Source organism: Marmota marmota, unplaced genomic scaffold (genome assembly GCF_001458135.2).
Source record: "Marmota marmota marmota unplaced genomic scaffold, marMar, whole genome shotgun sequence".
NCBI lineage: Eukaryota > Metazoa > Chordata > Mammalia > Rodentia > Sciuridae > Marmota > Marmota marmota.
Window position 1 is genome coordinate 1435118 of NW_026000081.1, and position 27013 is coordinate 1462130.

At 36.4% G+C, this 27013-nt stretch overlaps 1 protein-coding gene and 1 pseudogene across 1 annotated transcript; one reads left to right on the forward strand and one right to left on the reverse strand.

The window, feature by feature from the left end:
• Window positions 1-5981: 5981 nt before the first annotated feature.
• LOC107158560 lies at window positions 5982-8036 on the forward strand (annotated as a pseudogene).
• Window positions 8037-15806: 7770 nt separating this feature from the next.
• On the reverse strand, window positions 15807-26117 carry LOC107158562 (rho GTPase-activating protein 29-like). Its single transcript, XM_048815158.1, is given in 8 exon segments — window positions 15807-16657; window positions 18947-19055; window positions 19182-19497; window positions 20728-20830; window positions 20833-20950; window positions 24041-24178; window positions 24450-24638; window positions 26088-26117. Coding segments are annotated over 8 exon segments (1854 nt in total).
• Window positions 26118-27013: the final 896 nt, after the last annotated feature.

Genomic DNA, 27013 nt, shown 5'->3' on the forward strand with positions numbered 1-27013 from the left:
TATATATATATATATATATATATATATATATATATATATATATCTCCACAATTTTAAAAGTTAACAGTTTTATAAATCATCCTTTTTACAACAAAAGAAATACCACAGTCTGGCTGGGCAAAATAACCAGGCGGTGACTAGCAACTTGTGAAGGTTGATACAGCAGGAGCGGGAGCCTCTTTATTACGGGACAGAGAAGTATATATACATAACTGAACACACAGCTTGTTCTTAATTAACATAAACTAGACACAGCAGTCAACCAATAAGGAATCCTCATCATCTTAATGATTACACACAGCTTAACTTAATTGATGTAATCTAGACACAGCAGTCAGTCATTAAGGAATCTCCATTATCTTAATGGCTCACTGGCGTTACTTCTCAAACCACTCCTCTTGACAAAGTGCCAGGCGCCATCTTGACTTGTCTGTGGCTCTCAACAAAGAAATACAATTAATCTGGTCTTTGATTTGTGAGGTTTAAAGAAGTCATGTTACTTGTTTTAAAACCAGTAATAGTTTATTACTCTCCAAATATTTCTGCTCTGTTTCACATACTTTAATTTTTTTAAAATCTTCAACACCATTCTGAACTTCTTTCACCATTACATAAAATGTTCAAATTTTCAGCATTGAATTTTATTAGAAATGTATAATTTTCTTGTTGAAACCCATGTCATGAAAGTCTATGGATATATTTAAAAAGCTAAATAATGAAATGTAACTAAACCATAATGTTCAGAAAGAACTTTAAGTGCATCCTGATGATGATCACTGGTAAAAACTGGCAAAAACAAAAATCTTAGTACAAGAATGTGTAAATGTAGTTGGCAACCTTTGGCTGATATGGAAAATATTAGAAAATGAAGCTGTCAAGTGTCATTTGTAAAATAAAAGCTATGCTTAACAGAGGACAACTGGTTTTTTTTTTTTAAGTCAAGCTCTTTTTTACAACCATATAATTTATATATTTAAGATTTTGTTTTAACCATTGTGGTTAGAAATAATAATTCTATACTTAAGCACTTAGTTCCAGTCTAGAAAATGAAGCACTTTCTGGCTAATTCTATCAGTTTGACAACTCTATTTTGTTGGAAGATGAACTAAAAGTGACTGCTTTTTCATTATGAGAATGAAAAATCAATGGAACTTTAAATCATCACACTGACTTTATAAGTTCCAAAACACAAAATGTAGTGATGTGCATAATGAGCTCAGAAGGCTTAGAGAACATTATGGCCTGTTTGGGCTGCACTATTTTCTGCATTCAGAAAGCAGTTCAAGAATTTGAAACTGAGCAAGATCTGGACATCTACTGAATTACTTTTTTCAAGAGGACCTTGGTTCAAGGGCAAGAACTTAATGTTTCCTGACAAAAAAGACAAGTCACTTTCTTCCTTTCTTTTTTTTCCCTTTTTTTTTTTTTTTTTGGTACTAGAAACTGAACCCAGGGGTGCTTTACCACAGAGCTACATCCCCAGACCTTTGTATTTTGAGTTCTCCCTAAATTTCCCATGCTGCCCTTGAACTTGAGATTCCCCTACTTCACTGAGATTACAAATGAGTGTCACTGTACCTGGTATGTGTCAATTTTTTTTTACAAACCAAACTTGAATGGCATTTAATTAAATAGCAAAGTTTGAGGTCATAGATGCATAACCTTGTATATCAACAAGCAGTTCCTTTGAGTTTGTTGAGTGAGATGAAATGTGCTTAGAACAGTACCTGACCTAATAAATTCTCAGTACACTTCACCATCACTTTGTTAAGATCAATATTTCTTATTGTGTACTGTATATCTTGGGATAGTGGAACTCTGATACTTTTGCCAATGGCCATGTTCACAGCCCACAATCCTCGTCCCTGCCACCTGGTCCTTCTCCCACATCCTTGGGCAGTGGTTTGCAGACAGGTGCACACCAGCATCACTTGCAGGTTCATCCTCTCCTCTGACCTCCTTCTTCACCTGGGTTGCTGGCCTCTGTTCCGTGGTTCCCAGGCAGTGCTCATGTAATAAGCAATCAAAATTTAAAAATTTAACTTATCTTTTTAAAATATTCCTCATTAGGAGCTCTAGATCTTAGGAGAGTAAAATAAATGGAAGCTAGCTGGGTTCAAATTCTGACTGAATGACTCATTGGGAGTGCAATTTGGAGCACATTATTAAACTAAGATCAGCCTGTTAGGCTATGGGATTAATACTACCTATTTCATAACACATAGTTGTTACAGAAGTAAATAAGATAAATGGAATTAAGCACTTTGCATAATGCCCAGCATGGAATAAATAGGAATTACTAAATTTCAGTGCAGTGTTTTTTACACCTTATAATTATTGATACCAGATTGCAGATTAAAGTTATCATACAGGGCCCTATTTTCATGTATCAATTGGAATTTAGCTCTACTAGTATCTAGAACTGCAGTAGCAACAAATAGTTTTTTTAATCAGTGTTATGAACTCTTGCAGCAAAAATACATTAGAAAAAAAAGTTAACAAAATGTAGTTAAATTTAAAAAGTATATTCACATATGTGCATAACGAGCTAAAGGCAGACCACAGTAAAAAAAATTAGAAAATTCCTCATGAGTTTCAGAAGTCTAGTTTGATCCCTGTTGAGCAGTTAGTCAACAAAAAACTTTCACTGTTTTAACACACCTCTCGCTTGGCTTTGTTTCATGGAAGAATTTCCAATCTGTTATTTTAGTGCTGTGCCAGTATGCATTTGATGAACTAGTTTTCCTGGGTGGTTTTCTATTTGTAACATTTGATTGATAATCAACCCAGATTTGTACACAAGAGTTGGGACTTTTAAAGTCATTAGGATGCTTTTTTGTATATATACAGCAAAGAGGCTATTTTCCAAATGATGCTATTTTGCCAACATCATGAATGGGATGCTGCCAATTTGACTGGCTTGGTAAGAAGATCCTCTTTTGGTTTCAGGATGTCTTCTTGTAGGTCACAATTTGCTAAGTGTTTTTCTTTTTAACATGAATGGTATTTAATTTTATTGAATATTCTTTAACATATCCACAGTACCAGTACCTTGATGTGATGCATCCTCTTTATCAGCACTGTCCAATAGACCTTTCTGCCATGACAGAAATGTACGGTATCTGCACTGCACTGTCAGGTAGGATAGCCACCAGCCCATGTGGTTCCTGAGCTCTTGAAATAAGTGGTGTGTATCTGAGGAACTGAAATTTAATTTTGTAGGATTTTAATTAGTTTAAATAGTCATACAAAGGTTTTGGTTCCTGTATTGGATAATTAATATGTAGGTTAGCAGAAGACATTTCAATTGGTGTTCATTAAAATTTTCTTTTCCTGACCTTTTTCCTTCCCTCCCTTCCTTCCCTTCCTTTCTTCCTCCCTCTCTCCCTCCCTCCTTCCCTTTCTCTCTTTCTCCCTTTCTCTCTCTTCCCTCCTCCCTCCTTCCCTCCCCTCCTCCCTCCCTCATTTCCTTCCTTCCTTTCTTTGTCTCTAGCACTGGAGCTCAAACTCAGGGCCTCAGCAAGCAAGGAAAGTGCTCCACCACTGAAACACATCCAAGCTTTCAGGAGTGTTTTCAATTAAAGTCCCCCAAAGTGCAAACAGTTTAATCCCCTTTTCACTTCCAATGTTTGAGACTACTGTATGTCCTCAAATTTCCTCTTAGGTGAGGCATCCTGTTTATCACATGACCTGGTTTCCAGATTATGGATCTTATTTTTTTTTAATCTTGTCCAACTCTAGGTTCACTGTCCTCAATTCCATATTCATAATAGTTCACTAAAATCCTGTAGTTTTTCAACACTTCTTGAACAAATCCTTAGTGTTTCCCCACATGGCTAATAGATATATCTTCATTCTTCTCAAAATACATTACAACATTCTTCTCAAATTCCATGTTCAATTATTATTATGCGCTATATTTCAATTGTAATATATATCTTTGGTGTGGTTCCAAAGGATACTGGTAAAATTGGGAAAAGCTTGCATTGCACTGAACATATTTTATGAGGAATTTTATAAGATAATAGCTTAGCCCAAGTAAGGTTGAGTTTTCTTTTCAAAAATCTGCCTTTGGACTGGAGATAGAGCTCAAGTGTTGCCTAGCATTTTGGAGGCCCTGGGTTTAATCCCCAGCACTATAACAATAATAATGATAATAATAAAATTAAAATTAAAAATCCCCCTTGAACATCAAACTTAGCTTAAAAGAGAGGTGAGAAAGGAAAAGAACTATTCAATGGATACCCAAAAGATTTGTAGCTAAGACAAACTGTCCAGCTCCTTGGTGCCAGAAAATGTTTGTCATTTTTACTTGAAATCTCACAGAATCCCAAATAATTTAGGGCTTTCTCCAGATTGGGTCTTCATTCCTGGGGCCAACTAGAAATACTAAGAGTCATTTAAATACTTAGGTCACATTTCCAGAGTGAACCTCAAATAGCACTAGTTAAAAAAGAAGATAAGAGACAAAATGGCAGTCAACAAATTTCAGTGTTGTAGGGGAAATTTTTTTTTCTAACTTTAAATTCAAGGGAATTTTATTTTAAACATTAACATGAAAAAATAAATAAATAAATAAATTCAAGGGAATTTTATTTAGATGAATACAAATTCTGTAATATAGAGCATGTTAAAATTTTTTTTAAAATGGGACTTGGAATTTAGGTTTCAGGTGAGTTAGATACTATAGCACTTTTACCAAGTACAGAGATGCTAGGAGGAAGAAATGTACTCAGCAAGACTAGGGCTAGTATAAGAGGGAAGAAAGAATACAGTAAGTAACATATAACACAGAGATGCTTCAGGTGCTATCTTCTACTAGCTGTACAACCTGTGGCAAGTTAACTAAGCGCTAAGAGAGAGTCAAAACATCAGTCCTTCTGTCCTGAGACAGTCTATATCAAAGCATCTTAGAGAACTTCTGAAAACATTAACAAGAATAAATAGGACTGGGCTGAATGTACACAAAATTTGGAAGAGAAATGGTATCTTCATAATACTGAATCTTCCTATCCTCAAAATGGTATACTCTTCCACTTATTTAGTTCTTTATACCAGAAATATATGTCATACTTCAGTGTAGAATCTTTTAATCTCTTCTCTACACATCTCTGCTTGGATTTCCTAGCTATTTGATGTTTTCATGTTATTTTAAATATTATCACTTCACAAATTTCATTTTCTTATTGGTGTTAAAATATAAATATTAGGGACTTTTGAATGCTGAATTTTAAGCAATCTTTTTTTTGCAAAATTATTTATTAATTCTAATAGTTTACAAATTCCTTTGGGTTTTTTATAAAGATAAAATTTGTAAACAGAAAGATCTTTGCATCTTTCACTTCTTTTCCTTGCCTTATTGTTTGGCTAGAATTTCTAGTTCTGTACAATGTTGAATAGAAGTAGTTATTAGGGGCATCCTTGTTGATTACAGATCTCAGGGACCAAACTCAATATTTTAGTATAAGGCAGCCTGCTGAAGGCTAGACTGTATTCCTAATAGGAAAGTCCTTTTTGTTGTTGTTGTTGTTGTTGTTTGTTTGTTTGTTTGTTAGGTTTAGCTGTTGAATTTTACTCAATTCTTTTTAAAACTTGGATCTATTGATATATTTTATTCCTTAAAAAATTGTGACAAATACAATTGGTATTCCAAATGTTAAGACACTTTTGTACACCATAGAGAATTAATCTCACTGTTATATATTGCTAATTTATTTTCTATATGTTTGATATTTTTGTGAAGTTTCTTTTAATCAAGATAAGAACAGACTTAGAGTTAGGAAGTATTTCCTTTTTTTGTTTTGAAAGAATTTGTATAACTTGGGGTAATTTCTTCCTTAAATGTTTGAAAGAATTCTGGGATAAGTCTTTACACTTTCTTCACGGAAAGCTTTTAAATAACTGATTGACTTGCTTATCATGTGTAAGGCCCTGAGATCAACCCCCAACAACCACCAAAAAAAAATGCATAATTAGGTGGGCTGTTGTAGTGGGAGGGGTGGGGGTCCCCAAGAGTTCAGTCGCTGTCCTCCACTGTGCCCATACAGCCACCAGCTTTTTTCTCCTTTCTTCCTTCTAAACCGCTTGCTGGAAGAGTGCAAAGATGTCCAAGAGGCACTGGTTGGACCTGGGGGAGGATTACCCCTCTGGCAAGAAGCATGCAGAGACCCATGGGAAAGGAGATGGAGACCAGGATCCCCAAGATCAGTCTAAAGATCGAGACTGAGAACGTGATAGAGGAGATCAAGAGAGGGAGAGGGAGAAAGAAAAGGAGAAGAAATTGCAAGCTTCAACCAATGCTATGCTCATCAGTGCTGGATTACCACCCTTAAAAGCTTCCCATTCAGCTCATTCAACCCATTGGACACATTCTGCTCATTCAACACACACTGGACTTGCAGGACACACATCACTTCCACAGTGCATTAATCCACTCACCAATTTACCCCATACAACTCGATACTATGATATTCTGAAGAAACGACTTCAGCTCCCTGTTTGGGAATACAAGGATGGGTTTACAGATATCCTGGTTAGATATCAGTCATTTGTGCTGGTCGGCGAGACTGGGTCTGGTAAGACAACACAGATTCCACAGTGGTGTGTGGAGTATATGCCATCATTACCAGGACCCAAGAGAAGAGTTGCCTGTACCCAACCCAGGAGAGTGGCTGCCATGAGCATGGCTCAGAGAGTTGCTGATGAGAGGGATGTGATGTTGGGCCAGGAAGTTGGTTATTCCATTCGATTTGAAGACTGCAGTAGTGCAAAAACCATCCTTAAGTATATGACTGATGGGATGTTACTTGGTGAAGCCATGAACAATCCCTTCCCGGAATGTTATGGTGTAATAATTCTTGATGAGGCTCCTGAAAGAACACTGGCTACAGATATTCTCGTGGGTGTTTTAAAAGAAGTTGTAAGACAGAGATCAGACTTAAAGGTTATAGTTATGAGTGCTACTCTAGATGCGGGAAAATTCCAGATTTACTTTGATAACTGTCCTCTCCTAACTGTTCCTGGCAGCACACATCCTGTTGAGATCTTTTATACTCCAGAACCAGAGAGAGATTATCTTGAAGCAGCAATCTGAACAGTGATCCAGATACATATGTGGGGAAGAGGAGGAGGGAGATCTTCTACTTTTTTTAACTGGCCAAGAAGAAATTGATGAAGCCTGTAAAAGAATAAAGCGTGAGGTTGATGATTTAGGTCCTGAAGTTAGTGACATTAAAATCATTCCACTGTACTCTACACTTCCACCCCAGCAGCAGCAATGCATTTTTGAACCTCCACCTCCAAAAAAACAAAATGGAGCCATTGGAAGAAAGGTAGTTGTGTCAACTAACATTGCAGAGACATCATTGGCAATAGATGGTCTGGTGTTTGTGATTGATCCTGGATTTGCAAAACAGAAGGTATACAATCCTTGAATCAGAGTTGAATCTCTTTTGGTGACAGCTATCAGTAAGGCTTCAGCTCAACAAAGAGCTGGTCGAGCTGGACATACCAGACCTAGGAAATGCTTCAGGCTTTACACAGAGAAAGCTTATAAAACAGAAATGCAGGATAACACCTATCCTGAGATATTGCGGTCTAATTTAGGATCAATTGTGTTACAATTGAAGAAACTTGGTATTGATGATTTGGTGCATTTTAATTTTATGGATCCACCAGCTCCTGAAACTCTGATGAGAGCCTTAGAACTTTTGAATTATCTGGCTGCTTTAAATGATGATGGAGATCTGACCGAATTGGGATCCATGATGGCAGAGTTTCATCTAGATCCACAGCTCACTAAAATGGTTATTGCAAGTTGTGACTACAACTGTTCTAATGAGGCCCTATCGATTACTGCTATGTTGTCAGGTAATAGAGGGAAAGGAACTAAAAATAGCCCAGCTCTTCAGAGTTTGGGTGGACTTCACTTTTGTTTGTGTTTTTTAATATTTAGTATGGTAGTGGATTTTATAGATGGTTTTAAGGAATTCATTTTGTTTCATGAATACCTTGTACATAGCTTCCTAATGGCATAGTACTTACAGAAGTAAAGTATGTCTTTGTGTGTAAAACATAGTAAAGCATTGGCTCTCTTGAGTGCAAATAAAAATCCCAGTAAGAATAAGATTGAATGCAATTGTACCTGAATTCTTTGGTAGGTCCATCAGTGTTATCCTTGAGGTTTATTACTGAAAAGTACAAGAAGAACTTTGGTCTAGTACGTGACACTATTCAGTGAGCCTGTAACACATTTAAATTGAACCTTTTCTCCATGTATAGATGTGTATACCAGTGACAGTCAATTTGAAACCTGAATTTCAAATTTAGTATTAGAAGTAGTTTTAGGCTTAAAATATAATCTGATATTAATGTTCTTTTACAATGGCAGGAAAGCAGTTGGTAAAAGAAATATACTAATAAACTTGCCAATTTTTGAAAATTGGAATATTAAGCTGAAGAATTTGTATTATTTTTTTGTAGTAGTAAAACTTAATCCACACATGATTAGTAATTTAGAAATTAGATTTTCCAAAAAGGAGATGGAATATTGTTGACAAGCAATTGGATAATTTTACAGCCTAAAATAGAAAATAAGCTTTTACTGATAATCAAAATATTGTATGCTACTCGTTTCAGTACTGGAGAGAACTAACTTCTAATTGCAGAGTGGTGTATTTAATGCCACGAGTAATTAAAAATCTTTTATGGAATTAAAGGATAAATTGAAAATTTGTCTAAATATAACATTATGGCTTAGTTTAGATGTGTGGTATATTCTAATGGTGTGAATTTTTTATTTAAGAAGTAGCTAAAATGTTTTCTTGCAGAGTTATGACTGATCTGACTCGGAGCAGATGGGTAGGGCAGTATTTAATCATTTAATTAAATTGTAGTCTCATTTGCGGAGGTGGTGATAGGTTGTTATCTGCCTTTCTTACATGTTTTGCTAGATTCTCAGGGTTGTACTTCTCCCAAGATTTTAGTTTGTAGGGAAAGTGTGGGGCCAGAATTAGCAGATGATTTGTGTTATATAGACATACTGTATAATACCATTGTTTGAGTTTAGAATATTCTCTAATATTTGCCATTGTGGTGAGGTTGAAAATCTTCCAAATATAGCTCAATCTTATTTTAAATAGGAATTGTGCAAAACATAGGGTTTAGTGATGGTCGTCTTTAGAGAATAAAAATTTATGTACAGCAGTTTTTAAACAGGCCATTTGTGAAAAGTGTTAAAAATAAGGAGTGAGGAAGAAATCATAGAATAAAAAGTTGTGTTGAGTTTTGTTTAAAACTTAAATTTATTTTTTTAAACTTTTTAGGTGCATATCAGAGGCCTTATTGGAAATTGCTTATTCATTCCCATTTAACTCTGGTGGCTAGTCCACGTTAACAATCACAGCTGTGAGATATTTCTGGACTTTATGAGTTACCTTGATTCACTTGCATTAAGCAAGACTTAATATTTACTGTGATCATGTTTTGTTGTCTTTATTGCCTACCTTGGCATCTTTTGAAAGGGGAAACTGTATGGGAAAGAGTATTTTTCACACTGTATTTGATCTTGTTGTTGATTATTCCCATTATCTTTTATCTGAACTGATCATTTATTTTTTTTACTGATAAAGTTTTAAGAGCTTTAAAAATGTGTTGAAACACTCCCAAGCTTGTTAAGTATTTATTTTCATATTGCTTCTATGACTATGGAATTGCTAAAGTGAATTAAGGAAAGTTGTATTTCAAAAAATGTACTGCACACTTTGTAACAACTTAAAAGTTTTATGTGAATTAATATTGAGGCTCTAAACAAATACTGTAGTTACATATTTTGATGACCCTTGAAAATAATGATTGTTTCAGAATAATTGTCAGCTTTTTAAATAATAGATTTTCCTTTTATTTTGAGGTTTTTATTCAAATAAGCCTTTAAAAAAAAACCTTGGGGCTTTGTTTACTAATCATTTTATTAAAATGCTGGAAAACCAAAAAAATGCATAATTAACTAACTGATAGAATTCTACCAATCTGTGGGAACTCTGGGCTTGCTTTAGTTTAACTTTTTGTCTTTAACTTCATTCTGATTCAACTTGATATTAAGTTCTTCATATATTTTTAATGTTTGTGGGCTTTCTGGCAATATGTTTTCATTCCTGAGATTATTTCCCCCTTTTATTGATTAGTCTTACTAGTGGTTTGTCAATTTTATTAATCTCTTCAAAGAATCAGCTTTTAATTTGTTTTTCTTTTAACTTTGTCTTGCAGTGATTGCTGCTCTTGCTTGTCCATCTACATTTTCTCCTTGAATTTTTTTTCAGTTGTGTATGGACACAATATACCTTTATTTATTTTTACATGGTGCTGAGAATCGAACCCAGTGCCTCACACATGCCAGGCAAGTGCATTAACGCCGAGCCCCAGCCCCAGCCCCAATTTGTAATTTTTCTAGCAAGTGTAGGTAAGGCTATTAATTTCCCTCTAAATGTTGGTTTAACTGCAGCTCACATTTTTTGATTTGGCATCTCTTCATTATTAGTTTAAAATCTTTTCTAATGTTTATTTCTTCTTCAATCCTTGGGTTATTTAGAAATATGTTCTGTTTAATTTCTAGGCATTAAGACACATTTGAGGAGCTTCTAGTCACCTTTTTTTTATTAACTTCTGGCATATTTCTCCTGAGGTTATAGGGTATATTTTGAATTATTTAAATTCTCTGAAATATTTTGAGGCTTTTTCATAGCCTATTTATTGTCTGTTTTGGTAGATTTTCCATATGGGTTTAAGTGAAATAGAAATTGTGTCCCTGCTTAAAGTGTTCTCTGTATCTCAATTAGGTCAAGTTTGTTAACCGTACTCTTCATACTGTTTTTACAAATTTTCTGTTTAAAGGTGTACTCAGCAACCCCCATGACTGTGGATTTGTCCATATTTTCATTTTAGTTGTCTCTTCTTGCCTTACGTATTTTGAAACAGTGTTTAGAATTGTGAAATTCTTCCTAGAGAATGGGCTTCCTTATCATTGTGAAATATTCCTCTTTCTCTCTGGCACTGCTTCTTCACTTGAAATCTCTTTCATCGGATGTTCGTGTAGTTAGGTGAGCTTTAACATTGAGAGTTCCAAGTTTCTTTTTCCAGCCTTGTACGAAGTAACAAAAGATTGGGTGATTCCACTTGTGAAAAGGTCAATAAAACAGGCAAAATTAAATACTATGTTCATGCTAAATTAAAACCCTCCAAAATAATACTCAAGATAATGTCTGGGTCATGTGGTGCACACCTGCAGTCCCAGCTACTTGGGAGGCTGAGGCAGGAGGATCTCAAGTTCCAGGCCAGTTTGAGCAACTTGGAACCTGCCTCATCATCCAATAGAAAAAGGGCTGGGCTTGTAGCTCAGTGGTAGAATGCTTGTCTGGTATTTTCAAAATGCTGAGTCAATTCCAGCACCCCGCTAGCCCAACCATTCAATAATATTTACCCTGGTAGGGGAAGAAACAGGCCTGTGATCAGGGAGGGATGTGTAAGTTGCCCGTTAACAATCTGTTAGAGATATATGGGTAGATAGGAGTTCATTTTATTCTTTTTCTTTTTCTTCTTTTTAGGTGCTAGGATTAAACTGGCTGATTGTAAAGACATTTTAGAACAGCATAACATATCTAGCTTACTTATTAATGTATGAATATTATTTGAAATTTCTTATAGTCAAAAGCAAAATCCATACTTTATTTTTTACAAATTATTTCTACAAATGTTATAAATACATGCTTGTTTAATCATTTCTGGTAAATATGCATAACTATTCTTTTTTAAACTTTCCTTAGTAAACTCAAAATTCAATCAATGCTTATTTTCAAAAGATAGTCAGTTTGTTTCTTGTCTTCCTCTAGCAAATGAGAGGGCCCTAAGATTCCAGTGGTGGGCTCAGCATGAAATTCCCTGGGGCTAAGGGTTCAGTTGGTGTGGTCTGGGCTGATGTAGTAGAGGTTAGGTTTCAAGTGGCATTTCAGGGATCACTGTGGACATGACCAGTACAGCAATGACTGAGGACTGGATTTGGCATATTTGAGACCAGGCAGAATGAAGCAGCAGTTGACCTTGTCAGGAGGTTGAGGGAACAAAGTATTTAGGATTATGGAAGCCAGATAGGGATGTCTTCAAGCATCCCAATCCAGGAGAAAAGGGAATTACAAATATGGAAAGGGAAATAGTTGAAATCCCAAAGTATCAAAGAAGAAGAATTAGATATCGGTGTGAACTCAAGGTTCTCAAGGTTTACAATGTATGCTTACATGAGAGTGCACAACAATGTGTTTGTGTCTACATGTGTATATGTACAAGTTTGTCTGCCAATAGGCTTAAAACCAGTAACTTCCTAATTAGCTATGAATCCTTCTCCAGGCTTGGCTTTCATATACCATTCCCCATTTAAAGGAAACAGTGTTCCTTTGAAACTGTCTAATCTAGATCTGGGGTAGGGAAAAGTACAAGATGACCTTGTAACACTTTGATGTACCAAAAATAAGGAAGAACCCAAAAAGAAATGTAGACATGTCGAAGGAACTTAACAATGTAAAGAGATTCTCACAGACAAAATCTGGGAAATTTTCAGCATGAACATAAATGATGTAATATATTATGAGCTACGTAAGTAAAAGGAGAACCCAAGAGCCAAAACCAATATAAATGAATAAACACATAGAGAAGGGAAGATTCTTCTTTACGGTAGGATATCAAAGCAGAAGTGGTGGACTCATAACCTGGGAATCAAAATAGTAACTTATTCAGGCAAGAATTTTCAACAGACTCAAACTAGCTGTCAACAGTTCAGTAAGAAATAGGACATTTCATGGTCTCTAGGAATCTCCTCAATTACTAACTTACAATGGAAAAGCTTTGTAGATACTATCCTAACCTAGTGGCCAAAGACCACATCACCAGAAATGGGACAAATGAACATTGTACATCTTCTAGTATGATACAATGAAAAGAATAAAGCATCATTTCTGATATTTATGACAAAAATGTGTATCCCGACTCTAATTATGAGAAATATTACAGAAACCCAAACTGAGCAAGCAACACTATACAAATTGACCTATGCTCCTCCAGTGTCAAGGTCATGAATGAAAAGACCCAAAAACTGTTCCAGATGGAAGGAGACCAAAGAGATAGACAACTCAATGCACCATGTGATCCTGGATTGGGATGCTTGAAGACAGCAGCATTATTGGGGCAACTAGCAAAATGTGAATTCAATCTGTGGGTTAGATGTCATCATGTTAACGTCCAGAGTTTGATGTGTATACTATGGTTGTAAAGGAGTGTCACTGTTTAAGTACACACTCAAGTGGTTAGAGGTAATGGGGCATTATGTCTTTAGTTTTCAAATGATCCAAAAATATTTTGGTTGGGATTGAATCCGTAAATGTAAGTTAAATGACTGTCTTTACAATATTGAGGCTTCTAATTTCTGATGTGATCTAAAATGTTATCTATGAAGATCTTTTATATCTTTTTTATTCTTAAGCCCTTCCATTTTTCATTTCATTATTAAAGAGATCTTTCTATAGACCTTAATTTCTGTTAGTGGCCCATATCCAGGAATACGACAGACTACTCCATACTGAGGGTGAATGGAACTTTGCCGAACTACAGATATTCACTGAATTATCTACATATATGATCATACCAACACAGTACATTAAAAGTAGTTTAAAATACTCATAAATTCTCGTGAAATTTTCATCATGTAAAACAGGCCCATGGAGGGAAAGTATAAACAACCCTCTACCAATACTTCTCATAAACGTGAACAATATGCTTTGCACAAAGCTTCCTGGTGGCCTGGCAGCTCTAACAGGAATCTCCATAATGCCCTTTCCCATTGCTCACATCTGTTTCCAATTGTCCTAAGACAACTTTCCAATGAACAATTTCTACCACATTATTGGGTAGCAGGGCACTGTGTATGCTCTGGGTACTCTAGAAACAGCAACCCCTTCTCAGGAGACACTTGCTTCAGTGCCTCCAGGAAGCTGGAACATTCAGGCTGAAGGCTCCAAGCTGAACGAGATCCCAGGAAGGACATGAAAGTGCAACTCTACTTGTGAGGTTTGACTGGGTTGTATCCACATATTAAAACTGAAGGAGTTTAAATGTATGTAAGTTTTCTCACAGGATGATGAATAAGTTCTGGAAATGGACACTTGAGTATAGTTGCAGAACAATGTGAATATACTTAGTGTTCCTGAACTGTACGCTTCAAAATGGTTCAAATGGCAAATTGTATGTGTATTTTACAATATAAACATCTAAAGATGCATTTTCTATTGTTTAGTATTTCCTGCTGTTATTTAGTGATCACATTCATTAAGAGCACTAACCAGCCGGGCACAGTGGCACATGCCTGTAATCCAATTGGGAGGCTGAGGCAGGAGGATTGCAAGTTCAAAGCAAGCCTCAGCAAAAGCAAAGTACTAAGCAATTCAGTGAGACACTGTCTCTAAATAAAATACAAAATAGGGTTGTGGATGTGGCTCAGTGGCCAAGTGCTTAGGAGTTCAATCTCTGGTACCAAAAAAAAAAAAAAAAAAAAAAAAAGAAGCACTAATCAAAATTTGACAGCCCTGTATTTGACATTTGGATCTGCTTGCTGCATCTGTGGAAACTAAAAGCATGTCACTTAGCTAAGCCTCAGTTTCCTCATCTGTAACACAGGAATTACAAAATGCTTACTTACCCATCGGAGGTTGCTGTGAAATTTCAACTTGGTAAAGTCTACAACCACAGAAGAGGCTCAATAAATATTAGCTCTGATTTTATTTTTAAGTTTTCAAACCAATATGATTCTTGTACTTTGTATAATGAAGGCTTAAAAAAATGGGGTTAGCATAAAAAACGCCATTTGTTCATTTCTCCTTAGTCCTTAATGTTACGGAGAACTATAAGACAACATGCCCTAAAACCCATTTCATATTATAGTCAAGTGATGAGCCCATGTGTTGACCCCTGAGTCAATGGTTAATAATCTTAAAGTATCATACTCCAAGAGGCAGCAATTTCAGAGAAGCCACAATAACTTGATATACTTGAAATAATCGACATATATATATAATGTTTGTAGAAACCTATACATATAATTTTTATCAAGTATAACATAATCATACAAAAACTTGACTCACAATATAGTTCATACATACCAAAAAAGGCTATTTTATTTTTGTAAAAATTGACAAGTAGATTGCAATTAAATACAAATTTGCAAGCTTTTTGTCCACTATGTAAATATTAAAAAGTTAAGTGAATTGCCAATGCTTATATACATACTATAACAACACAAATGGTCAAAGATGCACTAGAACATTATGTGGGCAAAAATATATTCATACCCAATCAAGATTTTTCAGGCACTTGCATTCAGAAATATTTTATGAACCAGTACCAGGTTTGCTCCAAAATAAAGCTCATTTTCCCCTACTGCCCCTATTTGTTGAGAATAATATTAGACGTTAAGGATGCATTTACATGAATCATTTTATAGAGAAAATAATTTGAAATTTAAAATTATAATACTTATTTTATGCACAACTTCAAAAACACAGAATTTAAAGACAATACCAGTGAGGCACTATCATTCTATATGACTAAAACACTACCATTCTATATGATTAGTAAACACGATACAAGGCCAAAAGGCAAAATACACACTTTGGCCTCCTATACAAAAGGGGTTCTGTCACAACATTCTTTCATAAAATAAACACAATACCACAAAACAAAATGAGAAAAAGAAAAACTGAATTTTGACAACCCTACACAAACTGTGGCATTTCAAATTCAAGGTCTTGTAACCCTTCCATTTGTTTTAGCCTGAGTCCCTGGCACATTGGATTCATGTCAGGCAGGCCGAGCTCCTCAGAATTCTCTTTAGGCTCAGCAGCTGGCTGCAAAGGACAAGCTGATGTGCTGTCTGCCCCTGGAAGGGATTTCTCCACATGACTCAGAGGAGTAAGAGCTGTGTTAGGAGGCACTGCTGCTGAAGGTGAAGCTGGTCTCTCCTCAGTCCCTCTGACTTTGCTGGTCGGGGTAGGTGGTTTGTAAAATGTTGTCGCGAGATGGGGCTGCAGTATTCTGGGTGTTCTTGCAGGAGCAAGATGGTGAGAATGAGAGGACCGTCTCTCTGATGCCTCTCTTGCTGATCTTGCTGGCGTGTTGGGCTGTGTGGCATCGCTGGAATGGTCACCACTAACCCTAATGCTCATTGTCACTTTTTCCTGGAGTGCACTTGGCACAATCACTGCACTCGTGCCAGTTAAGTTCTTTGGTTCACATTGTTGTCCCTGAGCTTTTTGTGGAATCTGCTGATCAAAGCCATTAAACTGGGAACCAACGGTAGTAGGGGTATCTTTTCTATTAAGTCCTTCAAAGGTAAGATTCTGGCAAAACTTGTCTGAATTGACATTTCCCACATTTCTGCTGTTTCTCTCATTAGGAGAGCTTGCAAGATGGAACCTATCTACAGGCCAACAGAAACATCTGATCTTGGTGCTTGGCATAGGTCTCTGTGTATCATTTGTTGCCACATCAGATTTCAGACTAAGTGGTTTCATGGTTTTACACATATTGTCCATCTTTTGGGATGATGATTCAAGTTCTTTGTTATCTGAAAAAGAAGAGATAACTTCATGGAGCTTGGTTAATAAGGAAGTGTGGTTATTTATAAATGGGCACTCTCTCAAACAACACAGTCTTACATATTTTTTCCAACATGATTTTCTCAGTCATCTATGCAGAGGAATTAAAAATCCATACAGTATTAAAGGTACATTTTTAATTAAAGCATTACTTTTTTTAAAAATTTATCTTAATCAATAGAACAAATAGCCACAAATCACATAAAATTAAAAAGAAAACACTTCCTGAAGTAATTTGTTTTAATATACTACCCATGAATTAATATTTTCTGGGTTAGAACTTTCCTGATTTCAACAGGCAGACAATGGTAACTCTAGAACAGTAACACTATTCTGACAACCAACAAATGCTATGTCCTGAATCCCAAGGACTTTGCCTGTCACTTAATCTGCTTTCCAGCTACGTTCTGTCCATACTGAGGGCAACACACCAGAGAGGATCTGGATGCTCTCCCAGCTGATCCACTAATACATGGCAACATCCTCTGATCAAAGGAAGGTTGAAGAGCTGTCAAAATTACCATTCTGCTACTGGTCCTGGTGACTCCAGATTTACTTCCTTCTCTTTCTCCTCTACTCTTGTCCCAAGTCCCTGTTTTCTCACCTAGAACCCTAGCACCTCACACTCTGACTTTGTTGCATCTACCCCAGAAGCTCCTGTTGCTAGGAAGGTGCAGCCTTCTGGCCATGATCCTCCTCTCCCTGCTGAGAAACATCAGACAACTTTGTGCCTTGCCAGTAGTCTGACGGCTTTCCAACAGCCCTGTTCATAGCCCACAGTCCTCATCCCTGCCACCTGGTCCTTCTCCCATGTCCTTGGGCAGTGGTTTGCAGATAGGTGCACACCAGCATCACTGGCAGGTTATCATCTCATCTGATCTCTTTCTTAACCTGAGGCTGCTGGCCTCTCTTCCCTGGTTCCCAGGCAGTGCTCATGTGATTTGCTGCCCTGGGCCCTTCTTCACATTGATAGAAGGGAGCTGAGCCATTGTGGTTGGATGAGCATTTTTACAATCCTGCAGAACTTCTAGCACCATGAAGAGTGCAGGCTCTGCAGCCGGCTGCCTGGGTGCTGGCTTAGCTCCTGCTCCAGTTCTGCCCTGACCAAGTCTAGTGCACTAGCCCTACCTGCCTTCTTCTGTCAAGACAGACTCCTATGTGGAGATATGATGGCATGTGGTGCTAATGATCTACTAAAGAAAAGGCTCAGAATTACCTGGTATGTCATGAAAACTTTAAAATATTTTAAAATCATTTATTGTTATTACTATACCTAACTGAGAATCCAATTTCACTGGACAGTGAAACAAGGTTACATTTAGGAATGAGACAGGATGAGGTTCAAATCCTGAAACAACAATAATTTAGGGACATGACTCTTGGCATTATTAACCTTCCTCCGACTGTTAGCTATGGCTTAAATGAGGCCAAGTTTCATAGCACAGAAGTGCTAATAAGATCAAATCAGATAAATGGAATCAGTGAGTCCAGTGCTTTTCTTCACAGAGAAGTAATGGACTCCCTTTGTTTTCAGACTTTCTCAGGCTACACTCATTGATATTTCATTAATTTTATATATCAAATTTAACATATATGGCTAGATGTTGAAAAAATTCAGATTTAGCTCTACTAAAGCAGTAACGAATGGAAGGTTTTCAATCCCCTTACCAGAAACCATTCACTGAAATAAAATGATCAAAAAACAATGAACAAAAGGACTGGAGCCAAGAAAATGGAAGACATGTGTGCTTAATGTGTAAAGGTAGGCCACAGGTAAAGGGACATCAAAAAACTTTAGGAGTCAATTTTTTTGTTTCAGGAGTCCAGCTATTTTCTACTTTGACTTTAATTGATGACAAAGAAGTAAAGGTGAAAACAAATTTCAGAAAGAGAACAAAAATAATTTTTGAATTTCAAGATATCTTTTCACAAGAAAGAAACAAAGCATGACATTCATTTAAGTGACATTCATTAATCTTTCTCAATGGCTAGCAAAGTTAATAAAACCTTGAAGTTTGAACTTACCTCAATTTAATTCACCTTTTTTTTTGAAAGAATAAGAATTGTAGATGGACACAGTATTTTTATCTTTATTTATTTATTTTTATATGGTACTGAAGATCTAACCCAGGGTCTCACACATGCTGAGGCAAGCGTTTTACCACTGAGCTACAAGCCCAGCCCTCACCTTGGTTTTTAATCATGACTTCTTGGCAAGGATTGAAATATGCAAACATATATGTTACATGACTACTCACCAATGAGACATGCACCCCATTTTTCCAATGCATTTTGCTTACATTCTGATTCCTCAAATGATGTAGCCGATTCAAAATTTTCAATTTCAATATCTGCAGTATGGATATCCTATTGAGACAAGAAAAGTTTTAAACTAAAAGCAAAACACATCTCAAAACAAACAGTTCAAAGACTATTAACTTGTTGACATAAACATCACAAATTTGATGCAATACTATAATGGTCAAAACTCACTTGCTTTGTAGAAAAATATTGTGACTTTGTGGAATGTTCTGTTGATATCATGGGTTTGGAAGGAGAGCTTTTATCCACCCGAGGTGCAATAATATTTGTACTACATGAAACATTTTGTGGCTCTAGGGACCCATTGAAGATCATCTGTGCATTGGTAATGAGGAACTCTACCAACAGGGCCTGATTGGCATATGCAGCAAGGGAGGAGGAGATGGTACCAGGAGTGGTTGTAGGCCTGGGCCTCATGAGACAGGGTCCAAATACCACCCCCAAGTTTTTTGAGTTCATCAGATTTTCTTCAGAATGGTCTACAACCCTGAAAAGAAGAACACATAAAGTGTATGAGATTTGCCTATTAAAGGTCCTTAATGGTAGTTTACTATGACTTGAGAAGGGTGGAGAAAACACAGGCTACAGAAGACTACAAAACATTTGTCAAGGGTCAAGTTTGGTGGGTCTAGGGAAAGAATCATTTGTTTCATTATGATACTTACCACACACCAAACTGAGTTTTTGAGTATTATATTAGGATAAAATGCATGTAAGTAGAAGGAACTATTGAACTCTTAGTAGCAGAAGGAAGAAAAACACCCCTAAAAATTGCTCCATCTTTGTATGTGGTATATACTCCCCATTTCTTATACAGGAAACTGAAACATCACTGTCAATTTCTCTCTCACTGCCCAGTTAGGTTTCTTTTTAAAAAATATTTTTAGCTAGAGAGGGACACAATATCTTTATTTTATTTATTTATTTTTATGCAGTGCTGAGTATCAAACCCAGTGTCTCACATGTGCTAGGCAAGTGTTGTACCACTAGCCACAATCCCAGCCGCCCACAGCTAGTTTTCTAGCCTAGATGATTCTCTCTCTTGAACATCTCTCTGTTCTATTTCCACTATCAATGTTTTTGTTCTGGTTTTACTTCAAACACTCTCAGCTTGTTATTTCTATGACTATCCAAGGAGATGTGTCTCTGCCTGGTTTAGCTATCAGGATGATACTAGATTCATGTATGGGTAAAGAAGCTGTGATATATATATATGGAGAGAGAGAGAGAGTGTGTGTGTTAATGGGGTAGTTTTGCTATTTGTCTTTCAGAGGATTCATCACTGATGTATAGAAATGCATTTGATATATGGGTATTGATTTTATATCCTGCTACTTTGCCAAATTCATTTATTATTCTAGAAGTTTTCTGGTAGAGTTTTTTGGATCCTCCAAGTATAAAATCATGTCGTTGGCTACTAGAAAAAGGATGATGGTGTACTTTGGTTATATACAGGTCTGTCCCCCAAGTGGATGAGCCCACAAATAGCAGAAACCCTGTATTTCCATCCTAGTTTCCCCAGCCAGAGCCTGGCACACAGGAGGCATCTGAGGGAACCATGTTTGCTGAATGAACATGTATTCAAGGTCTCCCTTTCCCAACATGTAATAAAAACATCCTAAAAATCATTTTGAAATCATACCACAATAATATAAATGTTCTGAATACTATTACCCTGTACAATTAAAAATGGTTAAGATGGTATAAAAATTCTTACCGCTTAAGATGGACGATAAGGTAATGTAGAGTGTTAAAATTGGACGGTGGCAATTGTCTTAGAAGGTCCTTGGTTTTGAGAAGAATTTGGTTGATTTCTATATATATGTGTTGTCTTCAGAGTTGTCCCTTTTGGTGTCCTGTTCTTGGTTAATATGTTGGATGACATTTGCAAGCTCCATAAATTCCTGGTACCATCAGAATAAAACCAATGGTTCTGGTAGCTAAAGAAATAAAATTATATTAAAATTATCTTTGGGCTGAGGTTGTGGCTCAGAGGTAGAGCGTTTGTCCAGCACATGTGGGGACCTGGGGTTGATCCTCAGCACCACATAAAAATTAATAATTAATTAATAATCCAGCTACAACCAAAAAATAAATATGTTTAAAAAATCTTCTACCTGGTTTTTTTTTTTTGTTAAAGACAACTATAAGTGAGAGTTACTCAAATAATTTAGTATGTCCCTTTAGATAACAAAATCTAAAGTCAATCTGTATTTATTTATTTCTTTTTCAGTACTGGGGATTGAACCAGGACCTCAAGCATGCTAGGCAAGCACTCTAGTACTGAGCTTCATCCCTGCCCATAAAATATATGTGTTTGGTAGAGAAGTGACTTAGAAGCAAATCAAAATCATCACTATAAATTATACTTATGTTAATAACAAATTAATAGATAATGAGTGAAATTCTAAACTTTAAATGAAGTTTAAACTTCAAGCTTCATGATGGGATTTTAAAACTCTTCATCTGTATCCTAAACACATTATATTTACATCTGCCCCCCAAATAGCATGATCTTCAGCTGTTTTACTGGAACAAACCGAGGATAGTGCACAAAATCAATAAAATGAATCTGAAAAGGCACAGATTTTAAGTAAGGGGTAAAAATATCAAAGTGCTACATGGCCCATATTTTACTTGGGCAAGAATGAAGATCAGCACAAGATAATATGAACTACAAAAACATACTGTCAACATCTCATGAAACTTTAAAACAGGCTGATTTGCCATGAATAGATTTTAAAAAAAAAGTTCTTACAACAAATATCCACTGCCATAATGAATTTCAATGTTTCTACTGATCTACAATAGAAAATTCAGTGAACCGTTAGCTACCTGATGTCCTATAATATCTGTGGAAAGTTAGGGTGTTGCCCTGTGATCAGTTACTATCTTCACCACTCTGGGATCTGAAGCAAGTCACTTAACCTCTTGGAGCTTTAGGTCAATGAGTCAAATAAAGGCTACTCTCTGACACTACTGCAAGAATTGAGCACACTTTCCCAAATGAAAGTCTTAGACATACAAAATTCCTCAACAGAATGCAAGTTTATTGTATTGGACCCTATTCATCTCCTCTCCCTGACTGACTAAATGAGACTAAGAATGACACATTATGAGACTTACAGTCATTCAAAGGTATCAACCTCCATTTCTCAGTTGAGGGGTCTGTAGAATGTGATTAAAGAGTTATCAATGCTTTCCTGGGCTAACATTGTAGATCCAGCAATTTATACTTAATTTCTTTCCCTCCTGCAACCCCACTAAAATACAGTAGGCTCATAAGGACTAGGAAAATAGAGAAAACAAAAAGCAACAATTCACAAGTAGAAGAGCAGATGAACAAGTCCTGATGCAGCATTTCCAAGAGAGCTGACCCCTTGTCACTCAACATGATTTTCAGAATCCTAAAGGGACGTGGACAATCACTACCAGGTCCTCTGATCTTGGGTTAGGTTGCAGGTGGGCCAGCTGAGAAAGCTTAGCTCTCTATAGAATCCTGTCTCCACTCCATGCACTAGAGCAATCTCCTTCCCAAAACTCTGGAAATTTTTTCTCTGGGCAATGGGATACAGAGGCTCTCTGCATCGAGGCAATGCCAAACATAAGAAACAGAGAGGTAACTGTCTTCAAATGGGGATATGTTGGCTATATACACACTGAAAGCACAGATCCTACAGTCATCTTACACACCCTGGCTCCAACAGTATCGGTACTGTATCTCTAGGCAAGGAAGAAACCCTTTCCTGGTGGGACTGGGGTTGTGGCCCAGTGGTAGTGCACTCATCAGGCATGTGTGAGGCACTAGGTTTGATCCTCAGCACCACATAAAAATAAATAAATAAACTAAAGGTATTGGGTCCAACTACAATTAAAAAAAAAATGCCTTCCCAGGAGGATCACACCAGTGCCAGAACAGGGAACTAGAGACATGTGGTTAGGCATTTACCAAACAGTCCACCTAGACCACTTTATAGTAAAGTTCAAAGTTTTAAAAAGCCTTGATGTGTTCAAGTGCTTCCAAAGCGATTTCAAGTCCAAACTCCAATGTAACTAGACACCATGAAAGACAAAAATCAAAATGGGTAGAAAAAGAACAAATTGAAGGTCTAAAATGATGCTGTCAATATGCTGGCAACTAGTCAGATATGGTGAAAGAGTACTGGAAATGAAACTGATCTAAATTGAGATGTGCTCTAAATGAAAAATAGATACCAGATTTCAAAGAAGAAGAGCTCCAATACAAATAAATAAACAAAATACCTTATAATTTAAAATACTAGATACTCAAAATGTTAAATGATATATTAAAATTTGCTTCACCTAATTTTTAATTTTTATGTTGCTATAGAAAATTTAACGTTATATATGAGGGTCACATTGTATTTCTACAGAGGTTAGAGGCTAAACAGAGAAAAGAACCCTTAACAAGTAAAATCTATGAATATCCACAATAAAAGAGCATCATATAATCATTTAAAAAATGTTATCAAAGGAATAGAAAATCAGACTTCTTGAAAATTAAAACATGATCTCACGAATGGAGTAATTTACATTAGCCAAGAAGAAAAAGACAAGGAAATGTCTTAGAAAGGTTTTGAAGAACAAAAGAACAATACAGGAAAGGTAAGGGAACTAGAGAACATGTATGCTTGCCAAGCATGTGCAAGACCCTGAATTTTTAATTCCCAGGAGTACAAACAACAAACTTATAAATATTTATATGTGTGTTTGTGTATGTGCACACACACACATCTCCAAGAGCTTCAAGTACAAATTACAAAGACAGAGGGTGGGTGGGGAAATGGGCAATAAAAATCAAGAAAAGTTCCAAGAACTAAAGTGCTCACAACTGACATAGCTCATGGAGTGGCCAGAATACTGGATGGAAATATATCCACATCAAAGTACATCATTATAAAATCTTAGAATAATGGGGGGGGGGGGCAACGACATAGTCTATATCAATGAAAAATATAAAATATTTTTGCTCTTTTTATTTGATGGTAGATTTAGAATAAAAGTTTAACCTGTTGAAGGTATAATTTTAGCACTTCACAGATGTCATGTGAAGTAAATTCGGACAGATCTACTAAATGCCTTCCGTTTTCCAGAGCTTGACACAGTATTGTAGTTTTTACCTTGTTGCCACTGACGTGATAAATTCCCTTGAAGAGAAAAGCAAACAGTATGCAATATTTTAATTTAGTACAAAGAGCTAAATACAGACATCTAAACAGAGTTGATGGATCTACTTCAATTTTTATTAGTATTTTAAAAAATACAAATTGAAGTCAAATAAATTAACATTTTCCAAATAAATGTGAATAAATTCAGTTACTACAAATGGAGAGTGCTGAGTTTCTTAAAGTCTCTTTTTCATTAAAACAAATCACAAAAGCATTTATGTTTTTAGAGTTTAAAAAGTTAACAACATACTTGTAAACACAAGGCTGTCTTTTCAATCTCTTATGCACACATTTTTATTATGAAAGGAATGCCATCTGGCTCCTTTTTGGCATTGTGTGAGAATTCTGCTCCAAATAAGTGTGTTTTCCCCCAAAGTTTCTGATGACCGCAAATGATGGTTAAGTTTGCCATGCATTTTTTATGGCAAACAAGAAGACACTATAAGAAAATGATAGTTGAAAACTGATTGACTCACCTTAAAATTATTCACAACTAAACAAAGTACAAGCAGACTAATAACGACAAAAATAAGTTAAAAAATACTACTTGTGGTTTGTGAATTACATTTAACAGCAAAACAAAGTAGAAAACTATAGAAATAAACTGTGGGACTTTATTAAAAATGTACTGGCAGAGCCAGGTGTGATGCCATATGGCATATGATTCCAGCTACTTGAGGGGTTGAAACAGGAAGATCACAAGTTGAAGGCCAGCCCAATCTAGCAAGACCCCTTTTTAAAACACAATTTTAAGAAGGGATAGAGTGCTTGTCTGGTATGTGCAAGACCCTGAATTTAGTTCCCAGGAGTACAAACAACAAATTTATATATATATTTATACGTGTGTTTGTGTGTGTGTGTGTGAGGACCACATTGTTCCCCCCAGTTATGTTTGGCTGGAGAGTCCCACACAATTTTGATTCGGCCTCTAAACTGGCTGAGTGGTTGTGTTTATGAGGTGGTTGTTTTATTCAGTTGTGCGCAAAATCAAGGTTGTATAGATAAGCTTCCATGTGTTCTCCTGGACCAAGGGAGAAATATATATATGCACATATAACACCAAATGAAGTCCTAATGTTGTTTCTTTCTTGGATATATATATATAAATCTTTTTCAAGATAAGAAACAGAATTAAATTTGGAAAGAGAAAAGAAATAATGTTTAATAAATTTCTCTCTGGAAGATATATATTACATATATGTGAATATATATGCATGTGTATGTATCTAAAACAAAATCCTAATGTGTTTGTGTGTGTATGTGTGTGGTGTGTGTGTTAGCAAGTATGTGTGCATCTAAGGGAAAAAATTAACTTTCTGATATGTAACATGAATTGACAATTGCAAATGTTTACAATATATAAATATATGTTTACACATTCAGGGTAGCTGAACAAGGAAATTTGGAGCCGGTTCCTCCTGTGTAATGGGAGAAACCACCTGGTCAGTGAGCTACATGAAATGACTTAGGAAATGATTGGATCATGTGGGTTGTAACCTCATCAGTGATTTAATCCATTTAATGGATTAATAACATGAATGGATTATTGGGAGGTGGGACCCAGTTGGAGGAAATAGGTCACTGGGGTCATGCCCTGGAAGGGTTTATCTTGTGCAGTGATGTTTTTCTACCTCATATCAAACCCAAAGCAATGGGGCCCGCAAACCATCAACTGAAACCATGAGCTAAAATAAATCTTTCCTCCCTTTTTTGTTTATTTCAGATATTTTGATCACAACAATGAAAGCTAACCCAGGGAGAAATTTAGAAATTTGTAATCACAGCAGCCACAGGGAGCCAACCCAAACACTGAGCCAAAGAACAACTCAGCCACAGACCCACACACAATGGAGACCAGCAGCAAACACCAGGAACCAGCTGAACCAACCAGCATGCCAGAAGGATGTGCATAGGTCATGTGCCCCAATGCAACAGAAGTCACAGCAGTTCTGGATGCTCTCTTGGGTAAAGCTTTAGTAAGCAATTGTTTTCTAAGATAAAGGAAGCAAATAATTCTCTCTTTTTAAAATTTTATTTATTTTTTTTAGTTTTCGGTGGACACAACATCTTTATTTTATTTTTATGTGGTGCTAAGTATAGAACCCAATGCCCCGCACATGCCAGGCGAGGGCGCTACCGCTTGAGCCACATCCCCAGCCGGTAAATAATTCTCAAAGGGACTAATTCAGTTGCTTGACTAAGCTTTCAAAATATTCAGTTAATTTTCTTTCTCTCTTTTTTTTTCTTTTTGCCATTATGCAAAAGCTGGGACTTAGGAGAAAAGCCAGTTTAGACAAAACAAGTACATTTTCTGTACACATCGAAATTTTAGTTTCTGCTGAAATTTAGGAGCTTTTGACCTGTGAGGACCCAGTATTATTCTGGGCCCATGTTTTAAATCCTTTCCCTGTGAACTGATATTGCTGAATATTTCCTTTTGATTTCTAATGATATTGGGTCCACAAGACTAAAGGTGGTAGCCAACATTTTGGAATAACAGAGCAGACATGTAAAAAGAACCCCAGTTTGCAACTTGGGTACAGTGGCACACACCTGTAATACCAGCTACTCAGGAGGCTGAGGCAGGAGGATCCCAAGTCAAGGCCAGCCTATGCCTCTTAATGAGACGCTGCCTCAAAAAATAAAAAGGGCTGGGGATGTAGCGCACCAGGTAAGCACTTGCCTAGCATGAATTAGGCCCGGGGTTCAATCCCCAGCACCATTCAAAAACAGGAAGAAGTCACAGTCCTTGATAACATCACTGAGTCAGTAAACCAATTCTGAAATCAGCTTCCACTGGGATTCTTTAGATAG